The sequence below is a fragment of the Dasypus novemcinctus genome, unplaced genomic scaffold, assembly GCF_030445035.2.
Source record: "Dasypus novemcinctus isolate mDasNov1 unplaced genomic scaffold, mDasNov1.1.hap2 scaffold_486, whole genome shotgun sequence".
Lineage (NCBI taxonomy): Eukaryota > Metazoa > Chordata > Mammalia > Cingulata > Dasypodidae > Dasypus > Dasypus novemcinctus.
The window spans coordinates 23,000-37,799 of record NW_026688450.1 but is presented as its reverse complement, the minus strand read 5'-3'; the positions used below and the strand labels follow the sequence as shown (position 1 = coordinate 37,799).

The following is a 14,800-nucleotide window of genomic DNA, read 5'->3' as shown; positions in this document are numbered from 1 at the left end:
AGCTCTCGACGGCAGGGGCCTTTGCACGGGCCCGGGGGCCCCAGGGAAGTCCTCTCCTTGTTCTGCAGCACAAGGGCCCAAGGCTGGCACCAGCTGCCACTGCTCTTGTGGTTGTGAGGCTGGGTTGTGGTGTGGGAAAAAGTTTAGATTGTATTTGAACTTTGTATGAACGCTTCCTTATTGTAGATGTTGCAGCTGTTCCCTATTATTGTAGATGCTGTTGCAGTTCTGATGGCAAACAGCTGCTCGGCAGTTTCCAATAAATATGATGTAGAAACGAGGGTCAAGGCTCTCAGTTCCAGAAGCTGTGAGTTCCCTGGTCCCATCTTTAGCTCCTCTCTTGTGTCTTTCTCTCTGTCCTTTATTTCTATAAAGTTCTGAGTTGCCTTCCCTTTGAGCCAACCTATCGCTGAGCTGATCTCAGCATCTTAGTTGTTGAGATTGGGCTGTGGCTGTTGGGATTGGATCGTGGTTGTTGAGATTGGATTGTTGTTGAAACTGGATTGTAGTTGTGGTTGCTGTGGCTGTTGGGATTGAACTGTGGTTGTTGAGCGAGGATGAAATGTCTACGCCAGACCTCTCCACATCCCTCTCTCCCAGATCCCGCTTCATCTCCTTTGCAGGAAGAGTGGCCCAGGGCCCCCATCCCATCTCCTGATTTCAAAGCGGGCAGCGCGTTCATCCAACTCAGTGAATATCTGCGTCAGACACAGACAAGCACTGGCCGCTGTGGCCAGGCTGCAGGCCCTCTCGAGCGCCCACCGCACCGTCCCTGCGCCCCCACGCCCCCGTGCAGGGCTGCAGCGCAGCCCCGGAGCGGCCTTCCCTGGGTTCTCCCGGCACCCCCGCGACGGCCCCCGTATCAGTGCCCCACCAGCGGTCTCCTCTGGCCTCTCTTCAGCCGTCCTTGGGCGCGCTGCCCCACAGCCGGGGCCTGAGCTCTGGCTCTGGGGGAAGGCCAGCGCCCAGACTCTTCCCTCCCTTCCGGTCTTCAGGACCCGGCGCCAGGCGGGAAGGGCGGCCCTTCCCACGTGTCACTGCAGCGTCTTCTCCTGGTCCCTTCCTTTTCAACGTTCCGCCAGTCCTAAGCTGGATGAACTGTGAAAGCTTTACCATAAGCACAGAAACCTGGTAGAGCAAGTCCGCCTGAACCGAACTGCTTCTTCACAAGCCTCGTGCTTTTTAACCCTCACCATTTTCATTTTTTGAATAAGCCTGTAAGATTCCACACAAAAACATCCTGTTGTAGTTTTGAGACCTCCGTGATCACAGGGATCTAGGAGACTTTTGATCCATGCATGTGACATATTGCTTTGTTTTGTTTTGCGTATGTCTCTACTAATTTATAGCTTCCTGCGCCAAAGGACTATGATTTTTTTCTTGGATTTATTTCTAGTTACTTGCTATTTATTAATCAAAAACAAAGCAATGTTTCACTTTGCCATCTTGAGTTGCTTACATACAGAAACTGTTGGGTTTGGGGTATAGATCCTGTGGCCATTCAACTTTCTAAATCCACTTATCCATTTGGTTAATTTTTCTGCAGGTTGCTCTGGATATCCTTCATACATCATCGTATCATCTATGGACAACCTCAGGTCAATCACTTTCTTTCACAACTTTGTACTTATTTTGGTTCCCTTCCCATGCAGCAGCATGGGCCTTGCCGTTGACCCTCGAGGGTGAGTTGGTGCCACGTCACTGTTAGGAGTGTAGGCTGTTCAAGGCATTTTGTAAATCCTTAACCAGATTAAGAGCATTCTCTTTGATTTCTAGAGCTTTCATCATGAATAGTTCTTGAATATTATCAAAGATCTTTTCTGTAACTAATATGACAATAGGATTTTTCCCTCTATTCCGTTCATGTAACAAAATACATTGATATTACTCCCCAGTTGCTAAACCAACCTTGCATTCCTGGACCCACCCTCCTTGGCTGTGATGGCCTTGGCCTTTTCACACATTGCTGGATTAATTGTATAATAAATATTTGTGATTCTTGCACCTATATTCTTGGATGAATGTGGCCCTGTTTTCCTTTTTCATAATTTCCCTGTCAGATTTTAATATCAAGGTATGCTGACATCATAAAACAAGTTGGGGAGAATGCCACCTTTTTGTATTTTCTGGAAGAGTTTCTATAAAGTTGGTGTTCTCTCTTCCTTAAGGATTTAATCAAATTCATTGGTAGAGATACCTAGGCCTGGAGTTTTCTTTGAGGGTATGTTTTACTTGCAGATACAATTTCTATTACAACATATGACTATTTAAATTTTCTGTTTCTTCATATGTCAGCTTGGTGAATTGTTACTTTTGAGTAATTTCTCACTTTAAGGCATCTCTCCCGCCGCTGTCAGAACGGACCGTCAGAGCTGGGGAGGTCAACCTCAGGCCAGGGCAGTACCGGTGTGGGGGTGGCAAGCAGCACTCAGACGATGGGTGTGCCTTGAAGGGAGGGCCCAAAGACTTCTCTGATGAACTGCATGTGGAGCGAGAGAGAAGTGGGGTCAAAGGTGCCGCCAAGCTCTGTTGGCCTGAACCACAGAAAGGATGGAGTTGCCACCAACTGGGTGTCAAGGCTGACGGGGAGGGGGTGTGGGCAGGAGCGGATGTCAGGAGACCCGACTGGACACAATGACCCTGAGAGACCATTCACCACCCAGGAACTGACGGTGGACAGTGGGACCGCAGGTGCTAACTTGGGCATCATCAGCAGGAGATCAGCGAGGAGGTGGGCAGAGGTCTCCCAGGGAGCAAGTGGGTACTGGGGGGACGAGACCGGGAAGAAGGCAGGAAAGCGGATGAGTGCAGCCACCTGAAGGACGTGAGCTGGGTGGGGGCAACCGAGGCAGAGGCTGCCGGTGGCCGAGTGGACGAGGATGGAGAACCGAGCCTGGGCCGAGCGGCACAGTGCGGGGTGACCCGACAAGTGGGTTTGGAGGAGGGTGGAAGTGGGAGGGAGAGATGAGAAGGACCCTCTACTCCTTGGAAGAGATGGCAGTGAAGAAGCATGACGGCCAGCAGGGACGCGAGGGCCGTTACCGCCGTCTGAGAGACAAGATGACCAGAGCTCTGAGAGCCTCAGGACATGGCAGGTCAGGGGTGGGCAGGGGCTAGGGCCTATGCCTGAGAGCTCCATGCCCCCTGCCCACCCCTCCCTGTACCTAAGGGGTCTGGAACTCGGGCCAGGTCCCAGCCAGCCCAGCAGGGGAGAGGTCCCGAAACGGGCCAGAACCGACCATGCACACGGCCGCTGCCCCACTGCCTCCGGGCTCTCTCCTACTCTCCCAGGACCTGGGCCCCGGGCTGCCCAGCTCCCAGCTCCCAGCTGGCACAGAGGGCTCCACCCTCTGCTGAGAGCCGGGGTGCCCAAACCAAGCCCCCGCGTCTGGGTGGTCACCGGGAAGGGGGGCCTGGAGGGTCCCCATGCCTGCCACGCCACCGGGGCACTCGGCAGCATGGCTGTCAGAGGAGGAGAGCCCAGAGGGATGGGGGCTCCCCTTGACCCCAAAGGTCGTGACCGGCTGTTTTTAAAGCAAGCATTGAACGTAACGCTGTCAAAGAGGGACAGAGCGGGGGCCTCTAGGCCAGAGGCAGAGAGCCACTGCGGGCCGCAGACACACCAAATAGAGGGTAATTGTGGGGAGGGGGCTAAAGCCACGGCTCCCGGGCTGACCCTCTGGGCTCTCGCCTGCCATGCGCTTCCTGCGCCTTCACGGGGCAGCACACTGGCCATCCAGCACACTGGGCCTGGGACCCCACTTCAATGTGAAAATGGGAACCAGGGGTGGAGGGGCAGGGGCTGGGGGCAGCAGCCAGCAGGGACAGGCAGGACCGCGAGGAGGGCTCCGCAGGGGCCAGGACAGCCCCCGGCCCCCCCAGCGCACCACGGCCCCCCAGCACGCCCCCGCCTGCCCCTCCCTGCCCGTCCGGCTCCCCTGTCCTCGGCAGATTGCCGACATGTGGTTCTCGGTGGCTCGGCTAGAGACGGCGGGGCAGGAGCCCCCTGGCGCAGCGTCCAGGTGAAGCCCACACCTGTGCTTCCAGGACCACAGGAAGTTCATGTCACCGTGAGAGGGCGGCAGAGAGCCCCGGGGCCCAGGGTGAGCCCCCATTCCCGCCCTGCCCAGGGTCCCCGCTTCAGGGGGGTGAGGGGACCCCGAGGCCACACGGGGCTCACTGCATCCCCAGGCCCAAGGCTCCAAAGAGAGCATCTGAGCCCCTGGACAACAGGCCCCAGGGGTTCTTGCCACCCCCTCCCAGGATAAATGGGGCGTGTACCCCATCTATGATGCCAGGAGCGTCTGTACGTGATGGACTATGAAGGTAACCTGCCGGCGCCGTCCAACCCAAGAGCGGGGTGCCCCGAGGGCTGGGACAGGGGCGGGATCCAGCCAGGGCCTCGGCCACCGGTGTGCCCTGGACGGCCAGCCCTCCCCGGGGACGCTGTGGGGGGGGCAGGAGGCGCGGCTGCGTGCCTGGGGGGAGTGGGGGCTGCACTCCAGTCCTGGCCCGCTGGAGCAGAGCCGCTGGCCACCGAAGACACTGAGGCCCGGCGGAGCGTCCTGGCCCGCCCGCGGGGGTCTGCAGACACGGCGACAGCGCAGTCCATCTGGAGAGGGCGGCCCGAGCCTCACCCTGCTCTGCAACGGCTGCAAGAGCCAAGGGCGGAGCCATGCCTGAGCACAGCGGCGGGCCCCACCCCGCCCCTCAGCACCCCCCCAAGGGCCAAGCCCGCCCCGACAGCCCCTCGCTCCAGTCCAGCCCTGAGGGTCGCAGGGGGAACAGCAAGCACAAAGAGGAACCCCCACGACCTGGCCGCAGAGAAACCCCGCCACCAGGAGGCAGGCAGTGTGGAGCAGGCCAGGCAGGGGGCCAGCAGGCTGGGGGGCCGGCAGGCTGGGGGTCCTGCGCATCCCCTCCCACAGGGGTGCTGCAAGCCAAGCCCCTGGCGAGCCCCCTCCCAGGGCCGTGGCCCAGGAGGAGCCCGGGGGCACAGGCCATCTGACTCCCAGTACAAGTCCCCCAGCCCCCAGCCCCCAGCCCACGCCCCACGCAGCCCTCTCGCTCACAGGGCTCTGGGCGCTTTGCCACCTTCCCCAAAACGCCAGGACAGGGCCAGGGACCCAGGACACCTGCACTTCCCACCTGCCCCTCCCTCAGGGAAGCATCCCCCATCCCAGCCCCCCCAGGGCTCTCCTGGCGTGCCCGATAAACGATGTGGTCAGATTCTGCGCACTGGGGGGGGGGGGGGTTGGCGCCCACCAGCAGGATCTGGGGCTTTGTCCCAGACGTCAGCAAGCCCCTCAGTCGGCGCTGAAGCCAAACCAGGGGGTGCTGCGGTCAAGTGTGGGCAGGGGGCGCTTGAGGCCTCGTGGAGGGACGCCCCCGGGCGGCGGCTGGGGGGCTGGCCCGGTGGAGCTCACGAGGCCACGGGGATGCTTTGGAGGATTTTCCTTTATCCAGAGCCGGAGGGGAAGGGGCAGGCCCTGGGCGGGCGGCACACCTGTGGCGAGAGGGGCAGCGTCCGGCTGCGAGCTGGGGCCTAGAGCCAGACCTGGGGAGGGGCCTTCCAGAAGGAGGAGGGACCCTGAGCAGGTCCGAGGGAAGAGGTAAACTGAGGCACAGGCCCCGGGCTGGGTGGGGGCCGTTCTCTCCCCTCCCCCGCCTGCCTGGCTGTCACCCCAGGGGAACCCATCCCCTCCACAGGCCCCGGGGCTCCTCTGCTCCCCGGCCACAGGGAGCCCTGGTGGGGGGTGTCCAGCAGAGGGCAGCCCTGCTCCCCCACCAAGCTCTGGCCCCAAGTTCCCTCGGCACCCTCCCCCAAGCCACCCCCAGACACCAACCCCCCCTCCCCACTCTGGGAAGGCCGCCCCACCCCCACTCCCACCCCCGGACGCTGACTGCTTCCGGAGCTGTACACACAGGGTCCTGGGCCAGTGGGAACCCCCCATTCCCACTCAGTGTCCAGTCCCTGCAGTCCCCTGGGGCCCACTGGGTGTCCCCACCCCCACCTTAGATCGGGGTCCCCTGTGGGGAGGGCCCCTCTGGGCTTTGCTCCCCCGCAGGGCAGGGAGCGGGACGGGCTGGGGTCTGCAGAGGGTGGGCGTGGGCTGATCGAGGGAGGGAACGGCCTGGCCCCCTGACCACTGTGCCCGGCACTGGCCCCGCTCGAGGTCACCTGTTAGGCAGCCCCTGCCCCTCCCGCCGTCCCCATCCTCGGCCGTGCCCCGCTGGCCTCTCCAGAGAGGAGCGGTCTGTGCTGACCCCCGCCCACCCCCACCCCTCCCCTGCCGGCCTCTGACCCGCCCTCCCGTCCTGACACCACCCACCGCTCCTCCCAGCCCCGCCAGGCCGCGCCCCCTGCCCTCCTCCAGGGAGGACCCACAGCCGGGACCCTCCAGACAAATGCTCCCTTCCTGGAGTCCTCAGCCCCCCGCCCCCCACGTGGCCCTCTCCACGGGCTTTTCGTGCATCTCCCAGACATCCTGAGGCCCCCAGGAAAGCTGGGGATTCCTATCCTGGGTAGTGATGAGCGCCATCTGTATGCCTGAGCCCGCACGCTGTGGGCCGAGGAGGAGTGCATATGAGCCCGGGCCTGGGGAGGGCCGGGAATCCAGAGGGGTCGGGAGAGTTCCAGAAGCTTCTGGAAAGAGAACTGGGAGTGGACCAGACCCAGCAGCCACCAGCGACCTCCCCTCCTCTCCCGGCTCCGAGCCAAGCTGTGCAGCAAGCCCCCACCACCCATGCCCGGGGGCTGAGCTGAGCCGGGGTCCATGCCTCGAGTCGAGCCTGTGAAGACAGCTGTGGGTAGGGGGCTCCGAGCCAGCAGGGAGGCCGGGCGTGCCGACCTGGGGGCTTCCTCCTGCCGGGGGCTGTCGTGCCACGCTCGCCCGCTCTCAGGACGTGGGGCACAGATGGCGGGGCAGGTGGTGACGGGTCCGCTGGCCCCCACGTGGTGCCCCAAAATTCATGCCATGGCTGAGCCCGGTTTCCAGGCCCTTCACCTGGAACGGCGTGGGGTCCAGCCTCCAAGGCCGGGAGGGGAGGGTGGGGTCCCCGTGGGGAGCGCACCAGCGAGATGGAAGGGCCCCGGTCAAGCAGGAGTAGTGAGGGGGTGGGGGTGGGGTGGGGTCAACGGAGGAGATGGAGCCGGGTGGATGGGGAAGGGGGGCGGTCGGAGAGGTAAGTGGACAGCGTCGCAGTGGAGGACCTGCTGCTGCCCACCCCGCCCCCCCGCAGTGCCCCACTTCCCAGAAAAAAAAGACCCTCAGTTGGGAAGCAGGAGGGGGCGGAGGGAGCAGGTGGCCTGCAGTGGGGGACTGTGCAGCAACGCCCCCCACCCCACTCTGACACGAGCCGACGACGCCAGCAAGAGCCGCAGGGCCAGCGCCGCTGCCCCCTTCAAATCCCAACCAGGGGCCCCCGGCGATTTCAGGCCGACAAGAGCCAAGAGCCGTAATCAGATTCACAAAGCAGCCCCAGGGGCCGGCATGGGGAAGGGGCTCCAGACTCCAGCCCCCGGCCAGGCCCAGGCGCCACCCCCGCCCCCTCGCTACACGGCCCCAGGGTCTGCCTGCCGCCCAGACCACCCTCCAGGGACCAGGGCCAGGCCGGCTGTGGACGGCAGGCGCCAGGTCCACACCCGCCAGACGCTTCCCGCCGGCCGCCGGGGCCTGACCATGCGGGGACGGACGTGCGCCTGGCTGTGCGCCGGGCGGCGGGCGGGGGCTCGGGCGGCTCGCACTTCTGCCCTCGGCCTCGCTGCTCGCGGGGGAGGCCCCGGCTGCAGCGGCCGACTTGGGGGACCTACCACGGCACCGGCCAGTTCCCCCAGGGGCTCAGGGCGCTGGCCAGGCAGACAAGGTGCTCGTCCCCAGCCAGGGGCAGGGGGCAGGGGGGGCAGTGGGCGGGGCCTGGGGGTCAGACGAGGCCTGCAGTGCCCCCCCCCCACCAAGGAGTACCAGTGGCCTGCCCCCGACAGACACCCACAGGCGGGCGCTTGTGCACACGTGCACGCGGCTTTCAGGACACGCTGCAATCCCCGGGCCGACCAAGCTCACGTCCGGTGAGAATGTTCTAGCCTCCCCGCCCCTCAGGCAGGCACCACGTTAAAGGACGGGAATGGACTGCTCACGACACCGAGGCTCAGAAACGGCCCGAGCCACGGACCTGCCGGGCGACACGTCCACCCCCAAGCCTGGCGTCCCGGGATCCTGGGTCACACGGCGAGGCACGTGGCGGCGCTCACCCCTGCCCAGGTCCCGCTGACCTTCACCCTGGCTCTGTCCACGTCGCTCCCCTTCCAGAAGTTTCTGGCAACCAACCGGCCGGGCCACACCTCAACCGAAGCAAGCGTTCCCGCCCCCAGGAATGGAGCACCTTCAAGGATGTGTTTTTTTGGGGTACCACGCGCCAAGCCCCCTAAAGCTGGAAGTCCTGCTCCCCATGCCCCCTCCGGGTCATCAGGACGGGGGGAGGCGCCCTGCGGCACGGGGGGCCGTCACCCACTGCCCACAGCATCCCCTGCCTCCACTTGGGAAGCAGGAATCGCTGGTGCCGGAAGGGCGGGGGTCCTAGAGATGGGGGCCCAGGGCCACTGGGACCTCTGCCACACCCACCTGGACCCGGCCACCATCCTGAGACCACCACAGACCCCCAGGTCCACTCCTGCAGCAGGCCCCAGGGGCTGGGGAGACCCCAAAAGCAGGCAGGGGGGACCTCCCTCCCCCAGCCCCCCCACCAGCTGCTGCTCAGGCCTCATCTCTGGGGTCCTGGCTGAGAGCAGGGGCCGGCGGCAGGCACAGGGCGGGCATGACAGGCCCCCGTGGTGTCCCCCCCCTTGGGGCTGCTCGGGGCCAAGTCCCTCCGGCCCCCGAGGCTCACAGTCGCCCTGGGAGGCACGTGGTGGCCCTGGGTCTCCAGCGTCTCCAGGGGACCAGCAGAGGGCAGAGCTGACCACCTGTGCCCAGGGGACTGGAGGATCTGGGGCAGTGGCCTGGACGGGTCACCCCAGGCCACCCCCAGAGATAAGCACCCCTTCCCCAGCTCCCAGGGCCCCACCCCGGGCCCTGAAGAGGGCAGAGGGGGCTGCAGGGGGGCCAAGGCCTTCCTTTGGGCGTGCGGGCCAGGAGAAGGGGCGCCAGGCCTTCCCCAAGACCCCCCAGGTGGCGTCACCCACACCAGCCCCGGCCAGGGGGGCTTCACACAGAAAAAACCGCCCAGACGTCTCCACAGCCACACAGCCTTTAATCCCGGGGGGCAGAAGGGCCCACCAAGCAGGAGCCCAGCCCGCCCCCTCCCCTCGGGCCCGGGCAGGTCACGCGGGGACCCCACGAGAACCTCGCGCCGCCCCCGCAGCTCTGAGCTGCCGTGAGTCATCTTCATCAGTCAAACACCACAGAAAAGTTGCTTCCTCTGGGAAAATTGCTTTCCCTCTTTAACACCCAGCCTCGCTCAAATTAGAGCACAGCTGCAAACCAAACACAAAATGAAGCGGCCACCGTGGCGGGTGCTGGGGCAGGGCGCTGTGGCGGGCGTCGTGGCGGGCACCGTGGCAGGCTGCTGGGGCAGGCACCGCAGCGGGCGCTGGGGCAGGCACCGCAGCGGGCGCTGTGGCAGGCACCGGGGCAGGCTGCGCCCGCTGGCACTCACAGGCAGCAGGTGAAGACGTCGGGGAAGCTGCCGTCCGCCTCCTCCCGCAGGGCCAGGCCCGAGCAGCCCAGGTCCGAGCCCCACTGCGCCAGGAGGCTGTCCTGCAGCAGCTGGAGGCCGGGCTCTGGCTCCGCCAGGAAGGCCGGCTCTGCCCGGTCCAGGGGGCTGCCCCTGCCCTCCGGGGGCCCTGGAAGCAAGCGGGGTGCGTCGGCAGGGTGGGCAGCTCCTGTCGGCCCCACACGAGCACCAGACTCAGCCGCGGGAGGCAGCGCGCGCCCCCCTACCCTGCCCAGGAGGGAGTCAGCGGCCAAACCCGGAGACCGGCCCCGCACCACCTCACCCCTACCTGCACGTCAGCCACGGGCCAGCGTGGGCCGGCGGGGTCGAGAGCCTTCCAGAGCCCGCCTCCTGCCAGGCAGTCGTGTCCACGGGCCACACACCCGCACACCGGCATGCACTAGCACACACCCACACTTTCTCACAAGAGACGAGTACTTATACTCACACTTACACAAGTACCTTACACACACGTGCTTATGTACATACACGTGTATGTGCTTATAAACATGCTCATGAGTACATGCTTACACACATCCTCTCCCACACCCACCCCGTTACACACTCACATACAGGCACACCACCTGTAAGTCACCTTTACCCTAAGAACCCTAACAAGTGCCCCAGCTGGCAAAGCGGGGGCTCGGAGGCCAAACTTGGGGTTCCATGTCACACCAGGCTGGGCGCGCCCACAGCCTCCCCCACTCCCCTGCCAGCCACCCGCCGGGGCCAGCCGCACACTCACCCAGCCACCAGTCAGGACTGGCGGTCAGCAGGAAGGGCGAGCTGTCCTCCACGGGGGACCCCGATGCAGGCCTGGACAGGGAAGAAGAGCCCACTGCCGAGGGAACCCCAACACCGCGGGGGGGGCCCGGGTCCAGGGCTGAACTGACCGCACGGGGCGGCAGCACCCGAGGACACTGGCAGTCGGCCACGCCGTCCCCAGCTCCGGCCACGCCACCGCTGGCTGGCCCCCAGCCGCCCCCCCCCCCAAGCTGGTGTGAGTTGAAAAGAGACAAACGGCACACACCCATGAGCAACAGCTGTGCACAGGAGCGTGCACCCCCACATGGGCACACACCTGCCGTCCGGCGCCGGCATCGCAGCCCCATCTGCATCCTCTGGACCCTCGGGAGACGCCGGCCCCCAGCCCAGGGGCACCGCCCGGCCCGGCCAGCCCTGCGCCTCCAGGCTCACCAGGGGGGACACCGGCCGCTGCGAGAGGACGGGCCAGCGGGGCAGCAGCACAGGGGGGTCCTGGGCATCCCGGGCCTTGGAGACACTCGGGTCTGAGGCCACGGGGGCCAGGCCGGGCAGCTCTGCGGGTAGAAGCAGTGGACATCAGCCCTCGCACCCACAGCAGCACGACACCCGAGCCTGAGCGAGCCGCTCCTAAGGGGAACTCCATCCCCACCCACCCCCACCCCCGGCCACAAGCCCCGTCCACTGTGTCCTGTGCTGGAGAAGGAGGTGGAGGCCAGGTGGAGGCCCACAGACCGACACGGACCCAGGAAAAGAAAAGCACTGTTGGCAAGGCACCCAACCCTGGAAGGCTTCCTGGAGGTGGCACCTTTTCAACCTCAGCTCAACCCTGCAGGACTCAGCTCTGGGACCATGGGTGCTGCCTTCCCAACCACCTGCCTCAAATGCCAGACCTCACACCCCCGGTGACCCCAGCTCTGCCGCCGGCCCTGTCGACGGCAGAACCCTATCCTGGGTAGGGGCACGGGGGGAGTCCGAGGTGCTCCTCAGAAAGCAGCAGATGAGAGCAGGGGGCTGAAACCCAGTCACCAGCAGCTCCGTGAACCCACAGAGAGGCAGCCGAAGAGGGGCCGAGGGGAACAGGCCGCAGCAGCCATCGGAGGCACCCCACAGGACAAAGGCGCTGCCACGATGCAGAGCAGGGAGGCAACAGCGGGCCCTGGACCCACAGCCCCCACCACCCCTGGAGAGAGGAGCCCCTGGCCACCACGGGGGCACCAGCCTCAGGTGGGCAGGGGAAGCGCAGCCTGGGCAGGGGTGGGAGGCGGGCGCAGGGGCGGGGGCCCAGGGGGCTGCAGCCCAGGGTGGAGGCGGCTGCAGGAGCCCTGCCCGGCAGGCAGCAGAGGCGAGGACGGAGGGCGCCGACCGGACACAGGTCCGTGGAGCAGCAGGACGGGGAACAGCTGCCCCCCTCACCGTCGCCCCCGCCCGGGAGCACATGCCCGGTCCTCTAAGGGACGCTGAGGGAGAAGGGGCTCCCCAGCCCCAGACGCCGAGCACAGAGCCCGGCGGCAAGAGCGCTGCCCAGCTCAGCACAGCAGAGCGCAGCCCACGCTCACCCGGCGGGGCCGTCCGTCTGTCCGGCACCTCCCGCTCGTCCTCACGCACAGCTGCACAGCTCGGGGGGTCCTGCCGCCTGAAAGACACAGAACTGGAGCACGTGGGTTCAGAGGGCAGTGACGAGAGGCTCCCCGCCGGCCACCCTCGGGGGCTCAGTGGGGCTCTCTAGAAGCGAATGACAACCCACAGGTGCTGCGGCCAGTTAACGGGCCGCGCTGGGAGCACCCACCTTCCCAGGCCAGGAGCTGGGGTCCCTGACGACACCCACCCAACCTCCCCTGACACCTGAGAAGGGCAGCCCCTCGCCGCCCCCTCCCGCGGTCGCTGGAGAGCTCAGCTCTACCGTCTCTGCCCACTGCCTCCCCAACCCCACCCAGATTCCAGATCTTTCCACGGCAAATCAGCCACCGGCCTCAGCACTCTCTTGGGGTAAAGAACACCTGGACACAAAAATAAGTGGTTCTCAAACCCGGTGACTAAATATCCCAAAGAACAAAGCAGGTGCTTCAAGATCCAGGAAGATCCGTCCCGGATGCCTGCCAGCTGGGTGGGGGTGAAGCCACTTGGGTGAGGGTGGGGCCGCAGCGCCCTCCCACCGACACCCCCACCCACAGCGAGCCCATGGATGAGAAACGGCGGGGACGGAAGAGAGCTCTGGCCCTCAGCCCCAGCCCTGCCCGCCGACCAGGTGACTCGCTGGGAGGCCCTGCGGCCCCGGTAGCACCACCACCAGCGGCCAGTTTGGGCCAGACCCAGCCAGGCCTCCAGGCTGCAGGCCCCTGTGGGTGTCCCTCTCCCGCAGACACTCACGCCATCATCGAGCACGGCCTGGCGCCTGGCGCTCCCACCGGCCTCGGGCTCCCCAGGGCCGACTGCCGGCCGCTCCGTGGCCGCTTGGGACCCACGTCCTTGGGGGGAGCGAGAAGCTAAGGGGTAAATAAACATATCAGGCGGCCACCAGAGGGGCCGGCGAGGAAGCTGCACTGGAAGAACGTCCGTTGCTGGACAGGAAGCCGCGCCCAGCATCTACGATGGCCCCGGGTTAGGGGCGGCTCGACCCGAGGGGGTGGGAGGCAGCCGAGGCAAGGACCCTCCTTGCGCCCCTCGGGGACAGGGGGAAACCCCGTGCTCGCAAAGGTCAGCAGGCCGGGATGCCCCCACAGGCCCCGAGCTCCGCGGGGTCCGGGAGGAAACAGAACCCCCGGCCAGGGGTCCCCCACATGTGGGGACAGACATGGCACTTTAACAAGCCCGGGAAGAAAGAACACGATTTATCGGGGAGCCTGGACAGGAGAGAGGGAAGTGCGGGGGCCGATGCCCCGGGAGGAGGGGGAGGCGCGGCTCGAACCCACAGAGGAGGGCCCCGCCAAGCGCGTGGCCAGCTCAGACCGCAGCGGGCAGCGGGCAGCAGGCAGCGGACGGGGTGGGCAGTGCGTCCTGGCTGTGGGAGCCCACACGGCAGGGGTAGCCTTGGGGGGGCAGCAGGCTCAGGAGGGGACAGGGACGACTCCGACTCACCACCTGCGGCTCCTCGCCAGGGACCAGGGCGCGGGACAGCCGGAGAAAGTGCACGGCCATCTCCAGGACCGAGGCCATGTCCTCCCGCCGGCCGTCAAAGTGCGGCAGCAGGGAGCGCAGCCGCTCGCAGCTCGCCGAGATCCGCTTCCTGCCGTGGGCAACAGCCCTGTCCACCCACGTGCCTGGCCGGCCTTCGCCAGGCGGTGGGACAGCAGCAGCAGTGACCCTGCCCCCCCCACGGTCCGCCCATGGCCTTCCCTGGCAGGGGACAAAGACCAAGGCTGCCGGGCAGTTCTCCGAGGGGACCTTGCTCTGCAGGGCCTCGTCCAGGGCCCTGACCCCCCATCGCAGCTGGGCGTAGGGAGGGACCCGCGGCCCGAGGGCACAGAGATGACAAATCCAAAGGTACAGAGACCCCAGCGCTTCGACCGGAGAGGGCTGCTGGGCGCCCGATCCCGCGGACGTTCTCCTTGGCCTTGGGCAGGGCCCCGACCCTCCAGCCTGGAAACCCCCAGGGCCCGCCTGCCTCGCCCCCCACGAGGCCGCGCACCTGCGCTCCCGCTCGGTCAGCACGTTCCGCCGGCGGCAGGAGCCCTGACCCTCGGGCGCCGCAGGGGCCACGTCCTCGCCGCTGGACAGGACACCAGACGGGGCAGGGCCCCTGCGAGGAGAGACCGAGCAGCACCACAGCTGACCGCGGGGCGCCCAGCGCGGGAGGGGCCTGCCGCTGGGGTGCTGCGAGGCGGAAGGAAAGCCCGAGCTGCCCCCCGCGGATGGCGCTGGCCCTCTCTGCACCCCTCCTTTCTGCGCCAGGGCCTGGGGGTCTCGGGGCCCCGGGACGGCCCTGCTGGCGGACGGGCCACGCCAGCCACTTGGGCCGACAGGAAGCGCCCGGGCCTGCCCTGAGCAGAGAGGTTAGAGCGCGCAGCCCCCCGCCCCCTCCCCGCCACCCAGGTTTTTTTAACCTGCACCAGCCGGAGGCTGGGACTCGGGGACCCCCTCCACCACCGCCGCCGCTGCCGGGCTCGGGACCCAGGGACGCCATGGCGCAGGACAGGCAGCTGCGGGGGCGGGCGGCCGCGGACGGAGGGCGGCTGGACCCACGCGCGCCCCGCCCCCCCGCGTGCTCCGCGCCCCGCCCACGCGGGCCCCGCCCCGGCACGTGCCCTCCGCCCCGCCCCCCACGTGCCCCGTCCTCCACGTGCCCCCCGCCCCCGCGTGCCCCGCCCGGCGCAGCACACGCCCCTGC

At 66.2% G+C, this 14,800-nt stretch overlaps 1 protein-coding gene across 1 annotated transcript; it reads right to left on the bottom strand.

Moving 5' to 3' along the window:
- Positions 1 to 9,650: 9,650 nt before the first annotated feature.
- Positions 9,651 to 14,596, bottom strand: LOC131277822 (spermatogenesis- and oogenesis-specific basic helix-loop-helix-containing protein 1). Its single transcript, XM_071213661.1, has 8 exons — positions 14,523 to 14,596; positions 14,102 to 14,422; positions 13,552 to 13,699; positions 12,844 to 12,959; positions 12,033 to 12,109; positions 10,793 to 11,030; positions 10,457 to 10,527; positions 9,651 to 9,841 (listed from the first exon to the last, which is right to left on the bottom strand). Exons 1-8 carry the CDS (start codon positions 14,594 to 14,596, stop codon positions 9,651 to 9,653), a joined length of 1,236 nt encoding a protein of 411 aa, XP_071069762.1.
- Positions 14,597 to 14,800: the final 204 nt, after the last annotated feature.